The following is a 26,580-nucleotide window of genomic DNA, read 5'->3' on the forward strand; positions in this document are numbered from 1 at the left end:
AAAATACTTATGTAGGACATTGCAATTATAGTGGTAAAAACTACGGTTTTCTTGCCTTCAATTTGTTTTCCACAAGCCCCAATTTATCCCAAGTGGAATAATTTTAAATATATTAAGGAACAATCCTGTTGCAGAAATTTCTATCAGTTTCTAGACAGTATGCATAGTTTTGAGAACTTACTTCTGTCGATTCTGAATCAATTTCACACTTTGCTATTAATCTGTAACCATGTCTTGATTTTTTCAAGGTTCTTATCCATCCACTGGATATTTTCTTCAATTGTTTCTATTGCTTGTTGAACAGCACGGAGCTCTGAAGTGTTTTTGTCCATTGAGCTGAAATAGTTTTTTACCTATTGCGGAAATACAGAGAAACACAACTGATTCTTGCAGGATTCCTACCAAAGTAGCAGCAGAAAGCTAGTTTTCCAAAATAGACTTAATACTGAATACAGTATGCCACGGGATGGCATTCAAAACTATTTGTTCATGCTTATCTCTCCTTTCCCACTACGCCTTCAAGCAGAAAGAAGTTAAAAATAAATATATATTCCAGTTGACAAGAGGAGGAGGAGCCGGGTTAGTAATGGTACATTCTCTTAAGAGAGATGAATCATTCCCATATGCTTCCATTCTCTGGATGGACATGAATAGTTGCAATTTTTCCCCTCCTTTCTGACAGAGGCTGCAGCTATCTCAGATGTACTCATTCTCAAGCCCCACTCATTTCCAAACGAAAAATGTAGGAAGACATACAAAATGTAATAAATTGGGTGTATTACCGTAGGTGTTGACAATATACCATTTCAAAACTAGACTTGCATACTTAATGCATGCTGTTAAACTATAAACTATTTCTGTAGTTTCTATAACTAAACACAACACGGATTTAAAAAGTCAATGAGCTGAGGGGAACATGGTGCTGAAAACAGGCCTCCATCTGCATTCATGCAATAACTCTCAAATTGCAAGGACCATGTTCACGTTGAAAATGTGCTTGTGTGCTCATTTCAAGGATGCTTCTTTTCTTATTCAGATCAGCAGCCATTTGAAACACAATCTGGATATTTTTCATTGAGTTTTAAAAGTTTTAAAAGTTTGTAGTGCCAGATGTCATGTTAGACAAATTTTGCAAGGCCTAGTGAAAGGCACAAAAACTAGGTCCACATGTGAAGGTTCAATTTAACTGTTATTGTTAAAAGCCTATGCACACTGTCAATGCCTGCTTACAGTTAGATAAGGGTCAAGGTCAGCCGGGTTGGGAGTGGGGGTTGGACTGGAGAAAGACTGAGGGCAAAAGAAGAAGGGGACGACAGAGAATAAGGTGGCTGGATGGAGTCACCGAAATAGTAGCTTAAATGGATTCCAAAGGGTGGTAGACAAAAGGAAGGCCTGGAGGAACTTTGTCCATGGGGTTGCAATGGGTCGGACATGACTTCACAACTAACAACAACAAGGCTGATCCCTTTTTTCATCCCTCCCCTAATTCTGCCAGTCCTTCTCCTGGTTACTAATTTGTTTCTAGGTACAATTAAGGGTTCTAGTTTGACTTATAAAGCCCCACATGGCTTAGCAGCTGGTGAACTTTAAGGCTGCCTTTTCTGCCCCAATTTTTATGACGGGAGGTGACCTGGGAAACTAGAAAATGCTGTTTTTCCATTTTTTCCCATATGCTTAGTTATGAACTCCTAGAAGGTAATGAAACTCTACTCTTCCAGAGGGCCTTTGGAAGTCTGAAACTGGATTTTGTTAATGAATTAGTTAATTGAATAGTATTGTGCTTTATTTCTTGAAGTGATTTTGAACTGCTGATGTTATGATGATGATGATGTGTTTTGTTGTAAACTAGCATGAATCTCATACATACACACACACACACACACATATATACATACAGTGTGTGTGTGTGTGTGTGTTTATTAGAACCAGTTTAGGGTAGTGATTAAAAGCAGTGAAGCAGAAATTAAAGTTCTTAAACATGGCAGCCAGCTGGGTGACCTTGAGCCAGTTACTCTTTCAGCTCTAGGAGAAGACAATGGCAAATCCCTTCAAAAATATTACAAAAGAATTAATGAACTTGTCTATACAATTGCTATAAGTCAAAGCTAATTTGAAAGCACAAACATATCTTAATATACGCAAACAAAATTAAACATTATTATATATTCTTACCAATTTAAAAAAAATAAAAAAATATCATGTCACGGTTACTTATATAGACTGTCAAAGATATATTTACCTCAGCAAGCTGTTCCTTTGTGGAATACTGATTTGTTATGCCAGTAATCATGTGTGCAAGTGAGTGTGAGCCAAGGTCAAATCTACAAGAAAAACAAACAACGAAAAGCAAACATCAACAGAGTAAACAGTTTTGTAAGCTTCCTCAAAACAAATTAAAATGCAAGAACATGAAGGTCATACATACTTTTCTACAAGTTTCTGCCAGTTTTGTTTTAAAAACTTCCAAGCTAATTGATATCCACAAGGATTCCTTCCAACACTCAAAACTATAGAAGGCAGTTCCTGAGTCTTTATGATGTCACCTTGCAATGCTTGATCCATTAGCCTAAAAAACCCGATCAAACAAGTTTGATTAAGAATTGGATACATGAAATATGTGCAGAAATTTGTTAAGAAAATCATATCCCTTATTGAAGCAAGCAAGGAATACAATAATGCAGCTTTTTAATTTGTTCTCTCATTGATTCTCTCAATAACTATTACTCCCCCAAAATAATGATGTTCTAATTTTCTTGTCTAGGCCTATCTTGGGAATATTGTTTCACAAAACAATATTTGATTTATCCTATGTTTCTAAGTGGCCTATATGCAAATGTATCCGTTAAAACAGTCATTTATTTGGAAGCTTCTTTTGTCTTTTAATATATGTAAAGTAGAATATATGCACAACATAACGGAAGTTGATGTTTTGAAAAAGCTAATTGTGAATGTGGATTAACATATAAAGACTTGCTAGTACAGGAAAGTAGGTAAAATAACTGACTGCAGAGGGATTTTTTCAATAATTTTAATATATGCAATTAAAATATTTAGTATAGATTGTAAAAAGATGAGGAATAAAATGAGATAAAATATATAATTTTTTGTTGAGATTCAAAAAAGGAGGAAAAGCAAGTTAAAAGGTCTGAAAGTCCCTGAAAGTTCAATGCAAACGTTTTAAAAATGATGTACCATTGTTGCACGTCCCCAGAAAATTTGTCTTAAGATGTATAAAGATACTTCTAATGACTGTTGGAAATGTGAAAAACATGAAAAGACATTTTCTCATGCATGATGTCAAAGAGCAAAAACATATTGGATGCAAATGCATAAACAATACATATGGTGATGCAGAGAATTTTAAAAAAATAATACTCAGATAAAGCTGGAACTTTCTTATTGCATTTTATGAACTATCAGTTAGAAAAGTTGTGGATGATTGGACTTATATAGAGTAACTTTGAGGCTATTATATACACAAGGATGGAAGACTATAGGAAGTCCTTGATTTACAACCATTTGGTTAGTGACCATTTGAAGTTTTAAAACAACTTATGACTATTTTTCACACTTACAAGTGTTGCCACATCCCCATGTTTACATGATCAAAATTCAGATGCTTGGCAACTGGTTTATATTTGTGATGGTTGTAGTGTCCTGGAGTCATGTGATCACCTTTTGTGACCTTCTGACAAGCAAAGCCAATGGGGAAGCCAGATTCACTTAACAACTGTAGTGATTAACTTAACCACTGTGACAAGAAAGGTTGTAAGATGGGGCGAAACTCAACAACTGACTTGCTTAGCAACAGAAATTTTGGGCTCAACTGGGGTCATAAGTCGAGGGCTACCTGTTCAGAAATATTAGTAATGGAAGGATGGATTGTAAAGATGGCTGAATTTACAGAAATGACTAAATTGACTTGTTTGATTAAGGAGGGAACTACAACTACTTTTTAAAAAGACCTTTTGCTGAAAATGAATAAAAATGAACGGTTGATATTTGTTTGTAGGAAGAAAGGAATTATGATATACAGTGTGGGAGGGTAAAGATGGTAATTGCTATGTTTATAACCTCTGCAAAGAAGATTTTAGTCATTTCAGACATCTTTTTCTTGCTTTTTATTTATTCATATTTTTTACCCTTTTATAATATTTTTCTGTTCTGTGTTTCTGTAGTTTTTAAAATCTTTGTAAAACCTTTTAATAAACATTTATTTAAAAAAGTTAATTGTAACTGTAGTATGGCTTTTTAATTAAATAAAATTCTACTGACAAAATATAAATAAATGTTAAATAGTGCAAAACATAAAGAAGAAGAAAATATAGACTGGAATAGAAGATTAAAAGCTCTTGTTCAGCTGTATCATACTTGGTATTAAAAAAATTCTTCCTTGTTCCATCCAAGCTTGAGTTGCCTACTGACCTCAAAAGTATAGTAATATAAAACTGCATTTTTGTCTAGCACATTAACACATGTACAATTAATGGGTTGTCAGACTCCTAAACACAATCACTCCAAGTAAATATGGAAAGGTATGACCAGTTCCTCCCCCCCCCCCAAAAAAAAAAACTTGTATAAAGATTATTTTCTATACAATTCATGTTGTCTTGTATTTTTTTTTGTTATGAACTGCACCAGTAGAGGCTAAACCAATTTTGTTGTATACATGATGTACAATGATAATAAAGGCTATTATTGCTATTGTTGTTGTTGTTGTTATGTTACGCTATTTGAAGAATGCTTACCACTGAAGCTTTGCTTTGTTTCGGCTCAGACACAGTACAACTTCAATCTGATTCTTTTCAGTATCGAATTCAGGTAACTGATACTTGCTAAAAAGGAAATCCCAGTTTTCATCTGTTTGTATTCCAACAGCATATACTGCCATCTTAATGTTATTCGGCAATCTGTAACAAATTGTGCTGATATTATTCTCTGAGAAAAAAAATAAATTAAATTACTGCTATTTATGTGATTCATTTTGCAAATTAAATCTCCCACCAAGCTGGATTAGACCCCTGAATGGATGTCTTTTCCTGAAGACAGAAGGATATTGTTTTAAGCACCCTTAAAAAGTGAAATACGTACTTCAGAGTTCCATCCGAATCCTTCCATTTCATGAAGTACTCTTGTGCCTTGTCTACACATGGTTTGTATTTACGTACACATGCAAACATAAGTAAGGAGTTTCGAAGTATTTGCTCAGACACGGTACCTTCATCATCCCAAGATTGTTTGTCAATCATATTTTTAAATAGATTTACTATGTATGCCTAGAGTGATTTGTGAAATAATAAAATAACGTTGTAATAAATGTAAGTCAATTATTTAAAGCAGTAACTAACAATCTTGTTATTCAATTAAAAGTCATATTGCTTGTATCTTTCATAAATCACAAAAAACAAGCTGGATAGGATGTATACTCCCTATGGTTTAAGGAACAATTTCCTTTAATAATAAAAAACTATAGAAATTATTTCATATGTGTGATCTTGTTTATAAAATTGTAATCATACAGTGCATATGCATGCCTATACATTGTTCTTAGAGTAGTCATAACATCACTGTAGTTGGTACAAAGAGAAGGGATTCCAACAAAAGAGAACTGTGTAGCTCGGGGTTGAAATGTGGAGTCCTTGGCGTTGGCTGACTTTGTTGTTTACTTGGAGACGTTTCATTACCCAACTACATAACTTCATCAATGCTTTGGGATTAAAAGACATTAAAAGGAAGGAATTAAAGGAAGGGATAGGTAACATTATCAGTGATTTAGGGATCATTAAAAACATAAAGGAAGGGATTATTTTAAAAAAAATAATTGAAAACTTATGCCTTATAGCTTTGGCCTATAATTTACTACTTTTATTTGCCAAACTATAAAGGAATGGAAGTCCTTTACACTGCCCTAGACAGAGTCCATTGACTGTCTAGGGCAGTGATGGCTAACTTTTTTGCCATCAAGTGCCAAAAGTGGGAGGAGTGCGGGGTGGTGGTGGTCATGCACATATGTGGAAGGTTGTGTGCGTATGCGCAGGGGAAGGCATGCATGTGCAACCCCCTCCCGTTTCTGTGTGTGATGGCACTGGGGAGGGTCATTTTCTGCCCTCCCCAGGCTCCAGAGGCTTTCTAGGAGCCTGGGGAGGGTGAAAATGGCCTCCCCACCCCTTCCGAAGGGAAGCCTCCAAAGGGAGAAAAACAGCCCAAGGTGCAAACCATAAGTTTGGGAACAGACTTGTCCATAGGGCCATTTCTCTCTCTCCGGAGGCTTCAGGGAAGACTCCTCAAGTCTCCAGAGGGAGAAAAACAGTCCAACGCGCAAACCGGAAGTCTGTCCCCAAACTTCCAGTTTGCGCATTGGGTGGTTTTTCACTCTAAAGCCTCCGGAGGGCGAAAAACAGCCAAAAATGAAGACTGAAATCAGCTGGATAGAGCGTGTATGCGCAATGGAGCTGATAGGACAATGCCTCACGTGCCCTAAGAAATGGTTTAGGTTTGCCATCACGGGTCTAGGGAATAGGAAACTGTTCAAGAATGGATACATAGGCGTGTATGGTTTTTTTAAACTCACAAGTAATTTTATTTCTTGAAACTGAAACAGACAAACCTTTAGAACAGAGTTGGCGGGAGGGGGGGGAAAGAGGGGATGGTTAGTGCAAGGGCAGTTGACTTCTTCATTTGTGTGAGCAGTGGGTACGCAGACCTGCCACTCACGTGAGTGGGTTGTGAGCCCTGACACCCACTGCTTGCACAAGTGGTGCTTGCACAAGTGGAGCTCTCATGAGTTGATTGTGTTCATGTGGTCTGATTGTGAATGAGCCATAGCCTGTGCCCCACAGGTTGGGGACCCCTGATTTAGAAACACAGAATTACAGGATCGAAAAGACCATTCAGGTCTTCTACCCCAGCCATGTGCCCAGGGTAGGGACATTGTTATGCCACACCAATGATTATCCAGGCTTTACTTGAAAACTTCGAGTGTTGGAGCTCTCATGACTTCAAGGAACAGGCTGTTCCACTGCATAACAGCTCACAATCCTTACCAAACTAAATATAGCATTCAGTAATATTTAATATTACATAACATGCAAATAATTTAGTGCCTTACAGATTAACCGACTGTAACTTTATTTTGAAGAGTATTCTTAACCAATGCATATTAATTTCCTATTTTCATACTTCTTCTAAAGAGAAAAAATAGCTGGTGGTTTATCAGCTGATTTTATATCTAGGAGGTGCTCTAGTTAAAGTAATTTAACTGAGAACATATTCCAATAGAGAGCTTGTCTAGTAATACCGTTAGCTGGAATGTGTTTATACTGCTGTTAACAGTGGTTACAGTGTTGATGACAACTGGAAAGATCTAAATCCATCATCTGTCTTTTAAACCCCATTGGCTAGCATTAGCCAAGCTTTTGTCATATTGTTATTGTAGGGATAAAATGGATTTTCAGAGGAAATCAGTTTTGAAATTTAGACATCTGTCCAATCAATCAATTCTAATGAATTCTGATGATCAATCCTGACCCTACAATATTTTGCCAATATGTTAGTTTGACTGTATATATTTATGACTTACTACCATGATGGGCAAGCACCATTACTATGTAGTAGAGAACTACCAGCATTCTACAAAGAATACTCCATTTTGGAATTTTTAAGTTTAAAAAGAAACAAAATAAAATTCATTTCATTTAGCATAGAACATATCCATTGATTATTTAAAAATCTATGTAAGTTTTCAATTTTATTCTGCCTTAACTCTTTCTTATTTTACCTTTAATTGTTGTTCTGTGTCCCTTAGGTTTGTTTTCTCCAGCAGTTTATACAACGGAACTAGCTCATTCAGTCCCTGAGATACAGGAGTAATTTCAGATTCATGTTTTAAATATAATGTTAAATCAAGAGCTTTTTCAATTGACAGTTTTCCAGCACTGAGGAAATAGAAAATGTGTTTTAAAAAATAAATATTTTTGAAAAATCTGAATCATCTTCCCTATAAATTTTCGAATTAACAATATATATTAACCAAATACATTTTAGTTTTTTTTCTTTTTACCATGGTTGAACATAAATTTATAATAAAGTTTTAAAAATTAGGTATTTTTTTGTAATGATGTATTTGTCTAAAAAAGCAAATTACCTTATTTTTCGGAGTATAAGATGCATTGGAGTATAAGACACACCAAGGTTTTGAAGAGGCAAATTTTTTTAAAAAAGGTTTTGCACTCTGCAAACCTCCCCCCCAAAAAGGGCATGAATAGCTTTTAGGAGGCTTGTAGAGTGGGGGGGAGGGGGCAAAAACGTGAAAACGGACCCGTTTTTTTGTCAAAAAAAGGGGGGGGTATGGATAGCCTTTAGGAGGCTTATAGAGTGCTCCCGGGGGTTGGGGGGGGGCAAAATTGAGCAAAAAAAATGGTCCGTTTTTTGCTCATTTCTGCCCTCCCCGGGCCCCAGGAGCTCTCTGAAAGCCTCCTAAAAGCTATGCCCAGCCATTTTGTTGAAGGGGCGGGGTTTCAGGAAGCAAAAAATGCTGTATTCAATGTATAAGATGCACCCAGATTTTCAGCCTCTTTTTTGAGAGAAAAAGGTGTGCCTTATACTTCAAAAAATACGGTAATGTTGTGTTCTAGATAGTAAATGCACTGAAACTTAACATAGCACTATGCTAGTGATGACAGCTGATACATTACAGCTTCTCCCATGAAAGAGCTCTAAATTCTTGAAAATAGCTTCACTGGTACAGGTAGTCCTCAATTTACAACAGTTCGTTTAGTGGCTGTTCAAAGCTACAATGGCACTGAAAAAGTAATTGATGACTGTTTTTTCCAGTTACAACTGTTGTAGCATCCCCTTGGGCACATTATCAAAATTTGGATGTTTGGCAACTGGTTCATATTTATAACAGTTGTAGTGTCTTGGGATCATGTGATCTGCTTTTACGACATTCTGACAAGCAAAGTCAATGAGGAAGCCAGATTCACTTAACAACCGGGTTACTAACTCATCAACTACAGGGATTCACTTAACAACTGAGGCAAGAAAGATCATAAAAGGAGTTAAAACTCACCAATGTCTCACTTTACAACAGAAACTTTGGGCTCAATTGTGGTCGCAGGTAAAGGACTACCTGTATAGCTCTGTGTCCTTCAATACACTTTCAGCTCAGTGTTCATCTATAGTTGCAGGCTTTTTATTCAATGTTTTATATGGCCTTAGATTATCTTTAAATCCCTTGGCACAATTCTTAACTAGGGTACAAGGGTATATAATATGTCTGATATTCTAACTGTATACAACAATTATTTCCTTTCTTAGCTCAAGATGTGCCCTACCTTTGGATACATTCAGTTATTCTGTATTACTTCGACCAGTGCCTCCTGCACAAATGTGGAATGTGCTTGTTCCTCAGGGAAAGACCCATCTTTCTTTTAAAGAAGTTAAATGAGGGGCTTCTTACATCAGGCATCCATGCTTGCTTGTTTATTTAACTCCTTCCTTGCCCTCAAATATTAGGCATGTGAAAATATTTAACTCTTACCTCACCAGCTGGAATGCATTGTTAATGAGGCTTGCTCGATCATTGCTGCTTATTGCTTTATGATTGTCTTTTAACAGGCGAATTAGAGAATCCCAGCCATGATCTCCATAATGCACAATATAATAACCATTCATTCCTACATTAAATTTTATCCATTCCACTTCTTCTGGGAGGACTATGTCATCTAAAATCAAAATATATCACAATTCACAGTGACACATGATTTATTTACATTCATCAATCATTAAAACTAAGGATTTTTGGCAATTCTTTTTAGAAAACAAACCTTCAATATGTTTTGTGGATATGCACCTGATTTTTAATGACTGAAAAGATATCATAATCCTAAAATTCAATATTCCTTAAGTTTTGAACTCTTCCAAAAATGTATTAATATATCAATAACTGATTGAAATATATATTTAAAAGAATCATGCAAAATGCTTTGTGAACAAAAAAATAAATAAAGCAACCTCATTTGCAATCCAGTCTCTGTTCCAAGTCAGAATGGTACATTTTAGGGTTGGATCAACTTAAACATTTGTACTATGTTTTGACAATAAAATATTTTGCACACCTCTGTTGATTAATGTTTGAAATCTTATGTAAGTCTCCACGACTTGGGTTAAACTTACTTGTTTTTGTTGTCAGCAAGAACCTCTGAACGTCATTACATTTATTGGTAAGATATGTCAATGGAATGTGCCACAGACTCCTAAAAACAAAATCAACACTATGATTTTTGAAACAGAGTGAATGATTTTTAAACAGATAAAATGAGTTGCATCACTTTGAGGAATAGAGGTTGTAAACATTAACCTGGGAAACAGTGTGTGATATTGAGGACACACTTAGGAAGGTGAAAATAAGGTTATGTTCCTAAAAAGTATTTAAATGGTTGATTCAACCTTCCTCCCATGTTAATGGCAATTATTACGGTTTTAACAGGTATCTAATGCTTACTCTGAACTAAATTGAATGAGTTAATTTTCTGTAAGAAAGATACATATGTATGGATTTGTCTACTTGGCTTCCTAAGAGCTAAAAACCTCAAATGGATTCCCAGAGAGGAAGCAGATTCATCAAGTAGAATCCTAAAGAGGGAGCAGGGAGAATTTGACACTTCACAGCAACAGCCAAACTTTTGCAAAAAGTATCCCCTCCAACTTTTCTTTCTTTCTTTTTTGCTGAGAGATGAGGCTCTTTTGCAAAATTGTTTCATCAATTCCTATCATTACTAAGCAATTGCAGGCTTGGATTGCTCAGCAGGGGCCAGAGCAGAGAGGCAGAATTAATGTAAGCAGAATGGGCTGCCTCTGGCAAGTGAGAAAGCCAAGTGTGGGGCCATGTATCTCTCCATACTGGGACTAAAATTCTACTTGCAGGGAGGATTTTCAGTGTCACAGTGATGCTTTACAGGGCTTGCCTCAACTTGCTGAAACACCCAACATGTCTTAGTCTCAATTCCGCTTACTTAACGAGATGAGATCGCTTAACAACTACAAGTGGGAGAGTCAGAATTGCAGTCATTAAACGAAGCAGTCAAATGGTGTCTTGCTTAATGACTGCTTTGCTCAACAATACAGATTCCAAGCCAACTGTGGCCCTGTCAAGAAATATCTGTATCATGAAGTAGAATCGATATAGAATATAATCAGAAACAAGTCTCATTCATTCATCATTACCCAGCTGATGAGGAAAAAGTAGGTTTTTTTGAATAATGTTCTTGTTGTAGATGGACATTTTTTCCTTTAATAGTAACTGTCACTAGAGGAAATCCTTTTTGGAGTGTCCAAGTATTCATCACTGCCTGTACATCATGGAGCACAGCTTTGGTCCAGTGCTACAAAAGTATGAACAAAAACATAGGTATACATTGATAAAAAAGTAGTAATCACAGAAATTAAAAAATGCAAATGTGCCATATTTTAATCATTTGCAAAGTCATCAGCTTAATGTCCTCAACTGTGATATTCTTTTCAGCCTAAGGAAGCAATGGTTTAATGATAATTCCTTATTCTTGTAACAATCAAGTAATATTCCTAATAAGTTCCAGACCATTTTTATTTCCAATTATCTATGTACCAAAGAAACAAGTCTCCTCTTTGAATTATTTTCTGTAGCTATACAGTTCTAAACAATGTCCCAACTCAGTTAATATAAGAAATTATTTGCTACATGGAGAACAAGTTAAACTTGTGTACTTCTTCCTTTTCTTCCCCTTTCACATCAGCAAAGTAATGATGCTTAGTAATTTATTATATTTTAATCAGCTGTAATTTTCCAAATAAGATAAAATTAAACTTAAAAAATTTATTTAGATTATGCTTTGGGAACAAAACCAGTACATTCTTTTTTAAAACAACAACAAATTTGGCCATGAAAGAAATCTCAAGTTTTACCATGTTTCTTCCATTGGAAATTTTTTAATTTATATTAGAAGAGAATTAGAACAATATGTAACTGCAAAAAAATTATAACTATCAGAGGACCCATAGCATTTGTTATGTTTTGCCTACGTGCTAAAAAATTATTTGTGAAAACAACCTGATATAACTACAAACTTTTTGAGAGAAAAGCTTGTTATGAATACAATCTAAAACAAATATCCGTGATTCTTTTAAATATTTCAGAACATTCCATCTAGAATATCTTAATTCATAGACTGGTGGTTCTTCACTTAGGCATTAGCTTTTGTCAAAATGACTGCATAGTAGCAATCAGTTTTACTGATTTAAAACTTTGGTTATTGTACAGTGCACCTTTAGTGTTATGCAAAACAATTCAAATTCATGTTTGAACTTGAAAGATACTGTTCTGAGTTGGAAACAGATGCTTTGACCTCAAACAGAGTCACTTTTGAGTTCAGACTTTTTCAGAATAGTTGAATCTATTTCAACTGCATACCTTACAAATGAAAAGAATGTATCACAACTTCAGTGACAGAATATGAATGGCTGCCTAGAGATGCTGGACAACGAGTTAGGCAGCACACATATTAAATAGAAAAAAAAGGGGAGGGGGAGAACAAAAAAGAAAGAAAAGAAAGAAAAAAGAAAAATTATCTCACTGAGTTTAAGACTCTCTCCTTGTTTCTGATACAAACTCCATTTTGTACGTGACTTCCATCAGGATCTGGACAAACCTAACCAACAAATAATTATTCGAGATATTACAAAATGAACATCAATGCTGCTCAATAATATTTTAAAATTAGGTATTTTGGGAGAAGCAATATTTCTCAAATACTTGCATCTGATAAGCTGTCCCACAGATCTTTGTTTTTGGTGTTCTGATAACTGAATCGCAACAAATATTTCACAAGACCAGCTTGAAAAATTTCTGGGCTGAGATAGTCCTGCAGCATATTGAGAATACAAGCTCCCTGTAAATAGAATGAAATAATACAAAATACATTTGATGTTTTTTTTTTCATGTTTAGGTATTTGGACTAATATGTCTACAGTATATAGTCACTGATAATGCTACTAAATCCTATTTTTTGTCTCTGCAGTTTGAAATTAATGACCCTAAAAATGTTTCAACATTATGATTTGTGGTTTTAATGGTTAGAAAAAATGGATAATGGACAATTAAAACAAGGGAAGGTATGGGGGTTTTTTCCCATCACAAAGAAATAGAAAAATTTATAAATGTATTATATTTATTGCACAAGAAATCTAAACCTTCTTTTTTCTATTTTTTTCCTTTCTATTCTTCCAGCCCTTTTGCTTTTCTTCCCCCACCCCTTTCCTGCTGCTGCACTTTATTATTTGCATTAGTTTTTGTGTTTTTATAACTTTAATTAAAAATCATTAAAAATAGAGTATCATATAGTCTGACCATCTTAACAGTGAAAATGAAAATAACTTTCGAATATAAACATAGTACCCAGAATTATTAAACTTGGCCAAAATTTCTTATTTTACCTTGTCATAGGAAACATCATCAAACATTTCTAGAATCTGAGCTGGATTTTCAACAGGGGTCGATATAGGATGTGAAGAATTTAAAGCATCTACTTCCATGGCATTAAAATACTTGTTTAAAAAATAATCTTCCTAAACAAAGGAAAAAGAAGCCGGGAATAGTCTTCTGAGATTTTGAGCTCATTTTAAAATGAGACATTGAAATAAACTTACATTTAATTATTTACACAGAATTAATTCTTTATTGCTTAATTTATGATTTCAAATACATATTTTGAGTACCATTACTTTTGGTAAGAGTGCAGAATTAGCATATATACTCCTTTTACCATGATCACAAGGTGGTGTAAGCGAAATTAAACTTTAATTTCCCTCCCCCAAACTTGCCTCCAAATACAACTGTGGTAATTTCACTAAAAATTAAATTAATGTAAAATAATTATTGTATCTATTTATAAAATACCTTTGCTTATAACTTGATCATCTTTAATATTACTGGGACAAAATCTCATTATTCCAATTCCAGCATTAAATTAAACATTGGTAGAATAATGTTTCATCCAATAGATGAAGCAAATTCTAATCCAAAAATTTTTATGCCATAATAAATTAGTCTTTTAGGTATTTTGTATTATTTGTCTGAAAATATTGGCCTCAGTATAAAGAAGATAATTTGTGTTCTTTATGGGCTGAGAATAAATCGAATGTTGGCAGACTACATTCAAACATCCCACCTCCCAAAAGCAAAAAAGGGAGAACAGAAAATAGTAGGAAATAACTCTCTTAAGTCCTAAGTGACTTAGAAAATATTAGTGTTAGTATTATGGGAAAGGTATACATATATACATATAATCCTGTAATCCCTTCATTGGGGTGGAGTCAGGGTGACAGATCAGAGCTTAAGCATTTACTGGCTGGATGCCCTTCCTGACGCCTACGCAGTGTTCACAACAGATTATTAATTGTTATGCCCAGAGAGAGAAATATCTTCCGCTACCTAGGATCGAACTCACAGGCTCCAAATTGTGAGGCAAGAGCTCTATCTCTAGGCCACCATGCTGCTCACATAATTCACTGTATAATTATTTTCATTAACTATAAAATTCCGTACAGTGCTATACGATCATGCCTACAATCTAAAAACTTTGTTGAGCCTGCCTAGTGCAAATTTAAAATGGGGTGGTGGTGTCTATTTTGAGTCCTGGGATTTTCTTATTATTAAAATAGGGGTGGGGAGACCCAATACTTACAACTTTCAGTTCTGGATGAGTCTTGCTTACTGACACAAATTCCATAAACTTTGCAAAACCTTCATTAAGCCAAAGGTCATTCCACCATTCCATTGTAACCAAATTTCCAAACCACTAGAAAAAAGGAGCAAGATTTACACAATTCATAAGACGCTAATCAAATTGAAAGTGTCCATTTTATAAATAGGGAAAAAGTAAAGGTATAGCTAGAAACTGGTCTATACCTACTCAACCATCTCTTGTTTATGAAAAGAAGTGTTTTGTGTGGCAACAGCTAATGCCTTTCATGAGAAGAACACATAACATTTGTTGTTTATAAAAACTGGATATGCACAACAACTCCAATATAAACATCAGCAGCTAATCTAGCACAATGAGCCTTTAGACTGATTAACTGGCATTGACTGGGTAGTAGTTTTTAAGACAAACGGGTTTCCACAGGAATGTAGTTAGAAGAACCAATTCTCTTACTGAATTTCTATAGGATGGACACTCCAACTATCTCAAATAAAAGTACTAATATTCACATCTAATCCAATCAAAAATAACTGGAATATAAGCAGGTGCATATTTTTCCTTGTTAAAATCCCTAAAAAGTTGTCAAATTTATATCAATACTTGTGTCACAAAACAAGTGACCTTGGGTGGCGATACCAAAGCTTATTTGGTATCGCTAAAACTATATGCAGTACATTCACTGGTGAATGCAGTATGTACCCACACACTCTGTAAAACTTCAGTGAAGAAACTAGAGACTAGATGTCCTTTCTAAACTACATACAGAAAACGTACTGTAGATCATTGGTTCCCAACCTTTTTTTAGCTATGCCCCATCTAAGCACCCCTAAAATCTTGATCCCCCCCCCCCCAATGACATATAATTCTTACTTTACTCAAAAAGTGAAATCTGCTCATGCGGAGGAAGCCTAAAAGGCCATTAACTTGGTTTAAATAAGGTTCAAATTGCCCCCATTAAAAATCAAATCCCCCCCCCCCTGTGGGGCATGGGCCCCATGTTGGGAACCACTGCTGTAGATTCTGTTGGCTTTATGAGAAAAAAAAATCATATCATATGGCTTGAGTCATTTATATAAATATCACAATGTAACATGTAACAACTGATGTTACTTCTCTGATTTCAGAAGGAGTTGTTGTCCAGATAATTAAAATATAACCTTCAATTTCATATATGAAAAGCAAACTACAATTTACCTGATGAGCAAGTTCATGGGCTACTGTCATAGTAATTCCAAGTTTCCTTGATACTGAGGATTTTTCAGAATCATATAACAAAGCAGCTTCCCTGTACGTGGTCAATCCCCAGTTCTCCATTGCACCAGACTGAAAATCTGGAATAGCTACTAGATCTGTAATGAAATGTTATTTTCCTAAAATCTGTTTACACCATACTATACCTGGAAAAAAATGCATGTCCACACACAGACATGTAATATAAGTTCAAATATTTAGTGATGTGGAATTTTTTCAAAAGTAATCGTAAATCTTTTTGGCCCTTTAAAACACATCCTTCAGAAGATTTTATTTAAAAACAACAATTTCATTGTTCTATGCGGGGGATTGGCAACCTTAAACACTCAAAGACCCACAAAGGTCCTAACCGGAAATCCCCCATTCAATTTTGGAGCCAACCAAAAGTCCTGTTCCCCCATCATAGAGTCTCCTCCTAGCATGGCATCCTTTTTCATCTATCTGTCCTAACCGAAAGCCCTATCAATTGTGGAGTTGATCGGAATACCCACCCCTTGCCATAGAGTCTCCTCCTGGCATGCTGTGCTTTTCCCTGCTCCCAACCAGAAGCTCTTCTCAAAATTGTGGTGCAGGAAACCACAGCAGAAGGATGGAAGAGCCACATGCGGCTCCAGAGCCGCAGGTTGCTGATCCCTGGTCTATGCAATGTAGACTAAAAAAGAACATGCTATTAAAAACAACAATGAAAAAAAGATGATAGCTACATCTAGATAAAAGAAATCTTTGAAACTGCATATGAAATGTTTCCACATATGACTGTTTATGAATAAGAAAAAATCTAGAACTCTTTATGTGGGTGATTTTTCTGACAGAACTTAATCATATTACATTCAAAAACCCTTCAAAAGGTATAGGACTGCAATCTGAAATTCCATTTTGCAATGAGTTGGTTTGTATCTTAGCAACATTATCAGTTTCCTAGTAGGAAACTTAACACAAATTGGAAGAAACTTTGAATTGAATAAGAATTTGTTTTGTATATACATAATACATGTCTTTTTAAAAAATCTAATGCTAAAGGATTGTTTAAATATTAAAAAATGACTTTAAATTAGAGAATTAATCTGGCTAGTTAATATACTTTTCAGATATTAACAGTATCTGATATATATATATATATATATGCTGGTTTTGTTGTATTCGGGTCTTTTCCCGTGTAAGGTTGAGATTGTCTTTGCAACGTTTCGGCAGGATCACACCTGCCATCTTCAATGTGGGCTTAAAATGGGAACGGAGCTGCCGTCTTTCTGTAAGTCTTGGTGGGAGGGGATGGGGTGGTGGCTTTGTTTCAGTAAGTGGAATGATTGGTTGTGTGGTTGTATCATGATTGGTAGATTGGTGCTGATTGGTGCAGGTTGTGTGTGCATTGTTGTTTTGTATTTTAATGGCTTGGGTGGTGGGTGGTGTTCGTTTGTTGGCTAGGGCTGGTTTCCAGATGTTTGGTAGGCGGGAGGTATCATCACGTTTGTTCATGCTGTGGGGGTGTTTCTCTATTTCGATGGCTTCCATGATTATTCTCTTGTGGAGGTGTTCTGTTTTGGACATTAACCTGGCTCCTTCAAAGTTATAAATATATATATACATACCTTGTTTTGGCAAAGGATATGCAATGTCAAAATATCCCTCATAGAAGTCTAAAAGTGTCACTGCTGCATCCAAAGCATACTCTGCTTGTTTGATTTTGTGTGGCACAGCATATACTGAAACCTAAAAGACACAAGCAGGAATGGATTTTGAACATACTGTTAAGATGCATTAAGATAGGTTTCTCAGAACATAGTTCCAAGTTACTAAAAGCAGCACCCAGAATTGCACTGGGTAGATCAAAACAGATAGTTTTGTTGTATTTGCTTCCAATTTTGTCTTGTTTAAGATGGGAACAAGCCAAAACCTCTAGGTTTCATGTCATGCTAATCAATAGAAGCTTTGTTCAGTTACTCCTGTTACTATAAGCCTGATGTAAACAACTGAGAACAGTTCTGAATATGAAGCATTACTGTGCTACTTTATAAATAGGTATCAACATTTCTTTCTAAAAATTATGTAATCCCTTCAACAGCTTGAAAGCAATAGTGCAAATCTAAGCATTTGATTACTATATTCTATCAATAGACTTTGGAATTTCTGAAAAATTAGTTTAAATCAGACTGTACTCATTTTCAGAAATCATTTTATAATTGCTAGCTTGTGCTTGAATCTGTATAAATGTTTATATAAAATCAGCTGATGCTAAATGATTACCTTAATTCCACGTGATGTCATCTTGGTAACTGATTCAAAGTCTGAAATAATGAAGGCTACTAAGTATGTGCTCATCTTTACACTGATGTCAAACTGATCCTCAATAAGCCATTCATTAATGTTTATTGATTTCACCTATAATTTAAAAACACAATTAGTTTTTGCTACTAGTTGAAAACTGCAAGATTGTTCAGAATTAAGTCTTTTGTAACTCTCTTCAAACGCTCTCACTGCAAAAAGATTATAAAAATGTTATGCTAATGTTACAAAGAATTTTTTTGCAGCAAAGACTATACTTGTCCTTTTGAAGGGTCACTAAAATGTAAGTTATACATGTATATCTATGCAACTCATTAATAGTTACGCATTGGCATGTTCTACAGAACAGTTTAATCCAAATCTATCCGGAAGAAAACCTCATTAAGTTTAATTGGACACCTTTCAAGAAAAAAATTAAAGCATTGCAGCTCAAAATAAGAAAGGATGCCACTTTTGAGGATATAAATAATTTTGATTTCAATTTCAGTATATTAACAATGAACTTCCTATTTTGATTTGATGTGAACATTTGCAAAAAAATATATGCAAAGATTTTAGTCTTCTCTTTAAAAATATTTTTCTTTTATCTGCCTTCTAAAAATATTCAAAGTATGCATATACCAAAGGCATATTAGATAGTGCTAGGTGCTTTGGGTTTCTTCTGATCTTAATAGAAAATGTTGCTTTTAGGGCAGGTTCATCAAAGCACGGAAAGGCCATACGTGCAGCTGTTGGCTCAAACTGGGTTGATGCAAGCACCCTGGAATTAAGACAAAAACAAGTACATTTAAAACTGATCCTGCAGATAGAATATATGGTAAAATGTTTACTAGTCCATATTTCACTTCAACAATCTAATTTACCTTATATTTATACATCAGGGGGAAAAGTATTAAAATGACTATGCCTACACGTTTTTTTGGAAATAGGTACTTCTGCTTATTGGGATATAATCTGAGATATATGTACAGGTAGTCCTTGACATATGATCACAATTGAACCGAAAATTTATGTTGTTAAGTGAGACATTTAAGTGAGTTATGCCCCATTTTATGATCTTTCTTGTCCCAGTTGTTAAGTGAACAACTGCAGTTGTTATGTTAGTGACTGGGTTGTTAAGTGAACCTGGCTTCCCCATTGACTTTGCTTGTCAGATGATTGCAAAATGATCACACATGACCTTGAGACAAAGCAATAAGTATGAACCAGTTGCCAAGCATCTGAATTTTGAACACATGGCCATGGGGATGCTACAAGTCATAAGTATGAAAAACATTCATGTCACTTTTTTCAGTGCCGTTGTAACTTTGAACCGTTAGTAAATGAACTGTTGTAAGTTGAGAGCTACCTGTACAGATTAGTCTGTATCACAACTGCTTTTCTAGAATTTATAACTTGAAAGATTCTCTCTGATTGCCTGTTTAATAATGGATTTGTTTTTTTAATGGATTCCATGGTGAAAGATATTCCAAAGATTCATTTTGGGAGGGAAAAGAAATGCATGAAAATAAATAACCAATTCTGGAATAGGACATATAACCCTTTAAAACTAGCATTAAGATGAAGGATGAAGAATGAACTCTCTACCAGAATAGTTTTATCACCTGTTACCACCAGCTGAAACGTTAAGCTAAATATATTGTATTGTCCTGTTATAATATAGGAAGTATTGTATTTAGACCTTGGAAAATATTTATTAAAACCTTCTGGAGCATGTGTATTAGACAGGAAAATTCCCTAGGGTTTTTCAAAAGATACCTAAAACATTATCTGGTCCTATCTGGGGAATTAGTTTACAGTTGTTTTAACTTAAGTATAATGAAAATGATTGAGATATTACACAACGACCATTACCCTTAGCCTCTGACCATCTGGGTTTCATATTAAGTTAGATTAGATGGGTTATGGAAGTTACACAGGCTTTGTTTAAAGCATTAAAATAAGTACTGTGAGATCTCTTATTTAAAAATCCTAATTGAAGCTGACAAACTGTAACAACTCACCTACAAATATTTCCCTCTGGAGCAAAAAAATTAAGAATATATCCTGGCTGAATTTCAGTCTGGTTGGATTAAATCAATAAAATCAATATCAATCCAGATTCTGACATTATTCTGATCACCCTATTAATTTTTCTTGATTTCAACACACTTCTTAATGAAATCAACCATAGTTTTTTTATTAGTTCAGGTTGAGATATGGCAGTTTACACTCAACCGATTGCAGCTGAGTTATTGAAAATCCATTAGGTGCTAGTTTACCATACATATTTGTTTAAAATCTGTGTTAAATCATTATATGAAACAATAGACGGATAGACAGAACCGGAAACCTTCACTTTGTAGATGGCACCACTTTAATTGCATATTGTCATTAAGGTGAGATTACTTTAAGGTGAGACTGTCATCACTTGTTAACAGGCTAGATTAGATGAATTAACTAATGCTAAATCTGGCAAGATTTGAGGTGCTATTGGTTAATAGGAACCTGATTCTAATCTCTTGAGTTATTTTTGTGGTTTGCAATTTGTGGTGGCGCTGTAGTTAGAAGGCAATACTGCAGGCAAACTCTGTCCACAGCAGAGAACTTCCATCTTGATGAGGTTCAAGGTCGATTCAGCCTTTCATCCTTCCAAGATCAGTAAAATGAGGACCCAGATTGTTGGGGGGAATGTACTGATATTACAAATCGCCCAGAGAGTGCTGTAAAGGACCACGGAGTGGTATAGAAGTGTACGTGTCATTTAAATTACAATCTTGATAAAATCTTGCAAGTTGATAAAAAAAATTATTTTTATCAAATTTTAGCAATAATTTGTTTCTGGAAATCTGCACTTTGATATAGCACAAAGGCTAATCAATAAATAAAGATATGAGAATAATTAGGTGAAAAACATGGGAACCTTCAGAGTCCGTTTTCACCAGATTCATGCCAATATGATACAATTCATAAAGTTAAAAGGGCAGTGGAAAGGACTTCAAGGTGCTAACTAATTCCAAGGTTTAGTGCTTCTTTGTGAGCCCCATGCAAATCAGCATGTCTTTTCCTCTCCATTTTGCTGTAATTTTTTAAGAAAATATTATCACTGCTTGTTAATGAATTATACTCTTCTAACTGTAATATATTAAATGCATTTTACCAATAATAGTATTGTCAGAATTCCTAAAAGATACAAAACTTCATTCAGTTGACTTTAAATGCAATAGATAAAATCTGAGTTTATGCAATTTACATATATCACATAAAGTCTACATATTTAGGCATATTTTATGTAAACTGCATAAAATACATTAATTTAAATGATGTATATAAAATTACTAAAATGCACAATATTTACATAGGTTATATAATTTCAGTTACCTTTAACATTTATGGATGCTCCTTTCCTCACAAGTAAAACAAAACTTTTAATATAAAGGCCAAATAAATAAGCGAGAGCAAAAAATTGTACACATTTAAATAGAATATTCTTTCATAGAAAACCCAAATTGTCCATCAATCTTTCAAACAGAACACATACATTTTTAAGAATGTTGTTTTTTTCTTAAATGTGTTAAATCAACAATTCAGCCATTTTTATACCATAATGTGTGATATTTTCTGTAATCAGAAAAGTGAAAGAGTTCTCCCAATCATTCACTATGAAAAATAAATAAGTCAGAAAACCGTATAGCAGTCGGCTTACAACATTTGAGACCAGAAGTTCTGTCTACCAGTGTGGGAGGGATCAAGAGAGTGGCAGGACTGCAGGGGAGGGTCAGGGAGGTTGTGTGGGGTATGCAACAGTCACAGCATGTATTGCGGAGGAGGTGTGAGGGTGCAAGTGAGTTCAGAAAGATTTGTGAAGGTGCGAATGGGTGAGTGGAGGTGCACAAGGTGGGGAGAGGTTCAGGTCCATGAGGCAGCAAGCTATTGTGTCAGAGGTGCATTGTGGGTCCCAGTTTGTGAGAGGCATGATATGGGCTGAGTGCACAGGATTTGAGATAGCTGAGTGTGGATTGGGGAGGATGCACAAAGGTGTGAGGCATGGTGTGGGTCAGGGAGGGTGAGCAAGGGCGGGGAGATTAGAGTGTGAGTTGGGAAAGATTCAAGAGGCACAGCAAGGGTTAGCATCAGGGAAGGTGCACAAGAGTGTGCAAGTAGCCAGTGCAAAATGAGTGCAGAAGGGGAGTGTTCACAGGTGGGGAAGACTTACCCTAGTGATTTGTATCCTTCTCTGCTGGCTTCCCCATTGACTTTCTAGAGAAACCAGCAATGAAAGTTGTAAACAGTGATTGCATGACTGTGGGATGCTACAAGCAGCCATAAATGTAAACTGACTGCCAAGTATCCAGATCACAATCACATGATCACAGGGATGCTGGGACAGGTAGAACTTCAAGGAGTTGTAACTACCATTCATTCATTACCATCATAACTTCAAAAGATTGCTGAACGAATTATCAAAGTCAAGGACTACTTGTAAATATAAAATAAGAAAAAATTCTATATGATTTTAAATAAAAGTTAGATATTCAAATAATAAATACAGTAATACAGGACTTACCTTCTTTCCCCTGCCAGAGTTCTGTATGTGCTTTTGTAGAAACCATGAAAACTATCAGATAAATTGGCAGAGTACTCAATGCTAATAATGTAGCTCTGCCCAACTTGAAGAGGTTCAATAGAAATAAGTGCTATCTGCTCAAATGGTGGATGTTCTAAAACCATCATTCCTTTAGCTGCATCAGCACTGTCCTTAATGTTGTGAATAGTAGTTTTGGTTATCTGAAGATATTTGCTGTGAAGAATGACTGAACTAGTTTGCTCAGTTATTAAAATCTCTATTTTGGACAATCCAGTAAAAGATAACGTTGTGAGATTTGGATGAATAAGAAGATCATAATGAATTGGAACAACATGCTTTGGAAGTCTAATATTATCCCAAGGAAAGGGATTGCTTTCATCTCTAGCAAATGAATATGATGTCTCACATAGAAAACTTAGAATGCTTAGCAATAAGAACATTTTACTCTTCTTCAACATAAAAATCTGATCAGGAAGCAGCAACATGATCACAGGTTACTATGGGATCCAGAGTTAGAAATCTAATAAAGAAAAATAGATTGAGACAATATAAATACATTTTTATGAAATGTTGACTATCATTTATATGGTATAGTTTCAAAGGTTTTATTCTATATATTATTTTCTATAAAGCAGGCTATCTTAAAGAATATATAATTTGGTGAGCTATAGATTGCCAGAATGACACTTTAATATTAAAATAAGGATAATTAATATTTTAAGGCAAACTATACTTATTCACTTTTGTTAACATGTAAATGACGTCATTTATTTATCAAATCTGTGTGGCCACTGATCTTACACAAGGCAATTCTTGGTTTGCATATAATGAAACCAACAATTATAAAAACCATTTAGAACAATTAAATAAGTAAACATACATTAAAAACTGGAGGGTGAGAGGATTAAAATTAGAATGTTGTGCAGCCAATGCATGGGCTCACTGCTGCCATTATGATTCCTAGCTCATTTTTAAGGCACCATTTAAGGATTCTTTGAAAGGCTATAAGGTTTATAGAGAAAGCGACATCATCTAGGTCCTGTCAAATGGAACTCCTCACCAGATAGGATCCAAAATATCCTGCTAGAGGCAGGATTTTACAAAGATTTACAGTGTTGTTTATAGCTATTCTGAAGAGTAGTGGGCCACTGATACCCCACTGCATGCCTCTCCATGTGGATGTAAACCCATGAATGATCAGATGGTGGCTACAGTTCAACCAAATCCATCTGGCAGTTGGGACCATTCATCACCTATTGTTTCAATTTATGAAGAAAGAGGCTATACTCTATTTAACAGATTAACAGGGTTGGAAGGGACCTTGCAGGTCATCTAGTCTAACCCACTTAGAAACAGCAGATAGTACGAAAAAGGATCCAAAACGTCCTGGCTCAAGATATCCTGTACCTTCTGAGTACAAAAAGTACCAATTTCTTTTTAATCAGTTTAATCATCTTTCTTTCAAAATAACACCACAGCAGTGGTGTGAAGTCCTCTCTTGCCAGCCAATCAGTGAATCCCCTAAACTACCTGTTGCTATTTTAAATCAATAATCTGATTTCATCTTCCTGATTTCCAACTGAACTTTAAACGTGATCGAAAGTAAAGCCGTTCATTCCTTTCCTTCATATCCTCTTGCGAGTTTATCTGTGAGCCAAAGGAGATCTGCGGGAGGGACTCCCCAGATCCAAATGGACGGCGTTTGCACGATATATGCACAGATCCAATTTTCTAAGCTTCTCGCGAAGAATGAATTACGCCGCTCGGGATCACACCATACGATACTTGCACGCTAAAGTGCGGTTTGCTACCTGGTAGTTGAGTGTGCTACGAAAATACAATAGTGTAGTGTGTGTGGGGGGGGGAGGTGTTGGGAGGAAGGGAAGCGCCGTAGCAAAAGTCGACGTAGAATAACCAGAAGCCACTGCCGGTTTCTGTACCCGTACCGGAATCGTATCGGTTAAAGACGACGCACAGCGGCCAGGGCAAGCCTCGCAAATTGGGGACTACCTGACCTAAACCCTCAGGCTCAGGAGTAAGTTCAGCACAGCTGAAAGGGAGCGAAAAACCTCCGCCTCGAGAGCAATTTTGTAGAGCGGAGGTGCTTCGTCAAGCACCAAAAGTGAGCATGCGTAATGGAGTCGTCACTTTCAATACTGAAACGCGATAGTTCAAGGGAGGGAAATTAGGCCTCCGCTTCACAACTGACGCCTTTTCTCCTTTCCACGAATGTTATTTGCCTCTCCTGTCTACGTTCCTTCTGCCTTAGGATAAGCCTTTAATAGGGACTCCCTTTTTTACCTGCTTGAACAAAGCCAGTTGCCGCCGCCGCCGCCGCCGCTCCTTTGCTGCCCGGACTTGGCTTGACAAGGAAAAGTGAAAGCGAAACGGCGCGAAACGTGCTTGCCCCCTCAGGCTCTTGAGGCGCCCTAGCGAGCGGCCTCTAAAGCAGCGGTCTGAAGAAGCTTCTTGAATCAGAAGCGAAACGTTTTCAAAGGGAAAAAAAACCAAGAAAGTCCAGTTGCCCCCTGAAAAAGCACCTTTGGGACAACCATGACCTGGATGACTGAGAGTCTCTACAGACTTTTAGCTCTCCAATTTAGGATGAAAACCCTTTGGTGTGGAAGTAGGAATGGATTTCCAGAGAAAAATATTGCAGACTACAGGAACTAGGAGCACTACTCAGGTGACCCTGAGGACACAGGCAAACCTCCAAGTGCTTCAAAGACCCTATAAAAGGATGCAAATGACCAGCTTTCTACAAGAAATATAAATCCTTCCATTCCGCATTATCCAGTCAGAGCTGAAGAAGCTTCTTCATTCCCAGCATTGCTGGCTGGGGAATTTTGGGAGATGAAGTCTGTCAGTCTTAAAGTTGCCAAGGTTGGAGACCCCTGCTCTAAAATGAAGGGCAACAAAACATTACTTCTGAATCTTCTTACTGCTTGTTACTGTGTTCGCTGCTGAGGGAGTCCTAGGAGCACCAGTTTCATTTATTAGTCTCGTGTTTCTCTACTTTGGCCACTTGAAGGTGTGGAGACTTTAATTCTCAGGATTCCTCAGCCAGCATCTCCTCACTTATTTATTTATTTATTTATTTATTTATTATTCACACTTATAGACCGCCCCCTCTCCCGGAAAGGACTCGGGGCGGTGTACAGTCACTAAAATACATTCTAAAATACATACATAAACAATTAAGTTAATACTGGTGAAGGAGGTTATGAGACTGTAATCGAATAATAAATATAATACGTTAAAAGCCTATAAACCCTTAAAACCCAATTAAAATAAATAAATCCCGGGAGGTAAAACTAAGACGGTGCCAGGCCAGCTGATTGAAATAGGTGAGTCTTTAACTTTTGCCGGAAGGAGCGGAGGTCGGTGGTGGTTCGAATGTCTGGGGGGAGGTCGTTCCAGAGGGTTGGGCCCATCACAGAGAAGGATCTACTCCTAGGTGTCGCCCGCTGGCATTGCCTGGCAGACGGCACCAGGAGGAGCCCCTCCCTGTGTGAGCGGATAGGTCGCAGGGACGTGTGTGGTAGGATGCGATCCTGCAGATAACTAGGTCCTCTGCCATGGAGCGCTTTAAAGATGGTAATCAATACCTTGAAACGCACCCGAAAGGCTACAGGTAGCCAGTGCAGCTCGCGCAGGAGAGGTGTTACGTGGGAGTAACGAGTGCTTCCCATAATAACCCGCGCGGCTGCGTTCTGAACCAGCTGCAGTCTCCGGATGCGTCCC

The 26,580-nt window shown here is 36.2% G+C and overlaps 1 protein-coding gene across 1 annotated transcript; it reads right to left on the reverse strand.

Moving 5' to 3' along the window:
• ERAP1 (endoplasmic reticulum aminopeptidase 1) lies at positions 1 to 25,287 on the reverse strand. The gene is made up of 19 exons (XM_081942886.1): positions 25,138 to 25,287; positions 22,816 to 23,356; positions 18,891 to 19,029; positions 18,231 to 18,365; positions 17,576 to 17,696; positions 15,933 to 16,087; positions 14,721 to 14,834; positions 13,471 to 13,602; positions 12,795 to 12,926; positions 12,612 to 12,686; positions 11,227 to 11,384; positions 10,177 to 10,256; positions 9,542 to 9,725; positions 7,778 to 7,934; positions 5,092 to 5,276; positions 4,749 to 4,910; positions 2,426 to 2,566; positions 2,240 to 2,321; positions 1 to 353 (listed from the first exon to the last, which is right to left on the reverse strand). The coding sequence occupies exons 2-19, from the start codon at positions 23,319 to 23,321 to the stop codon at positions 204 to 206; spliced, it is 2,808 nt and encodes a 935-aa protein (XP_081799012.1). The 5' UTR covers positions 23,322 to 23,356; positions 25,138 to 25,287; the 3' UTR covers positions 1 to 203.
• Between the last annotated feature and the right edge of the window lie 1,293 nt (positions 25,288 to 26,580).

The sequence above is a fragment of the Natrix helvetica genome, assembly GCF_964273705.1.
Source record: "Natrix helvetica genome assembly, chromosome: 2".
NCBI lineage: Eukaryota > Metazoa > Chordata > Lepidosauria > Squamata > Natricidae > Natrix > Natrix helvetica.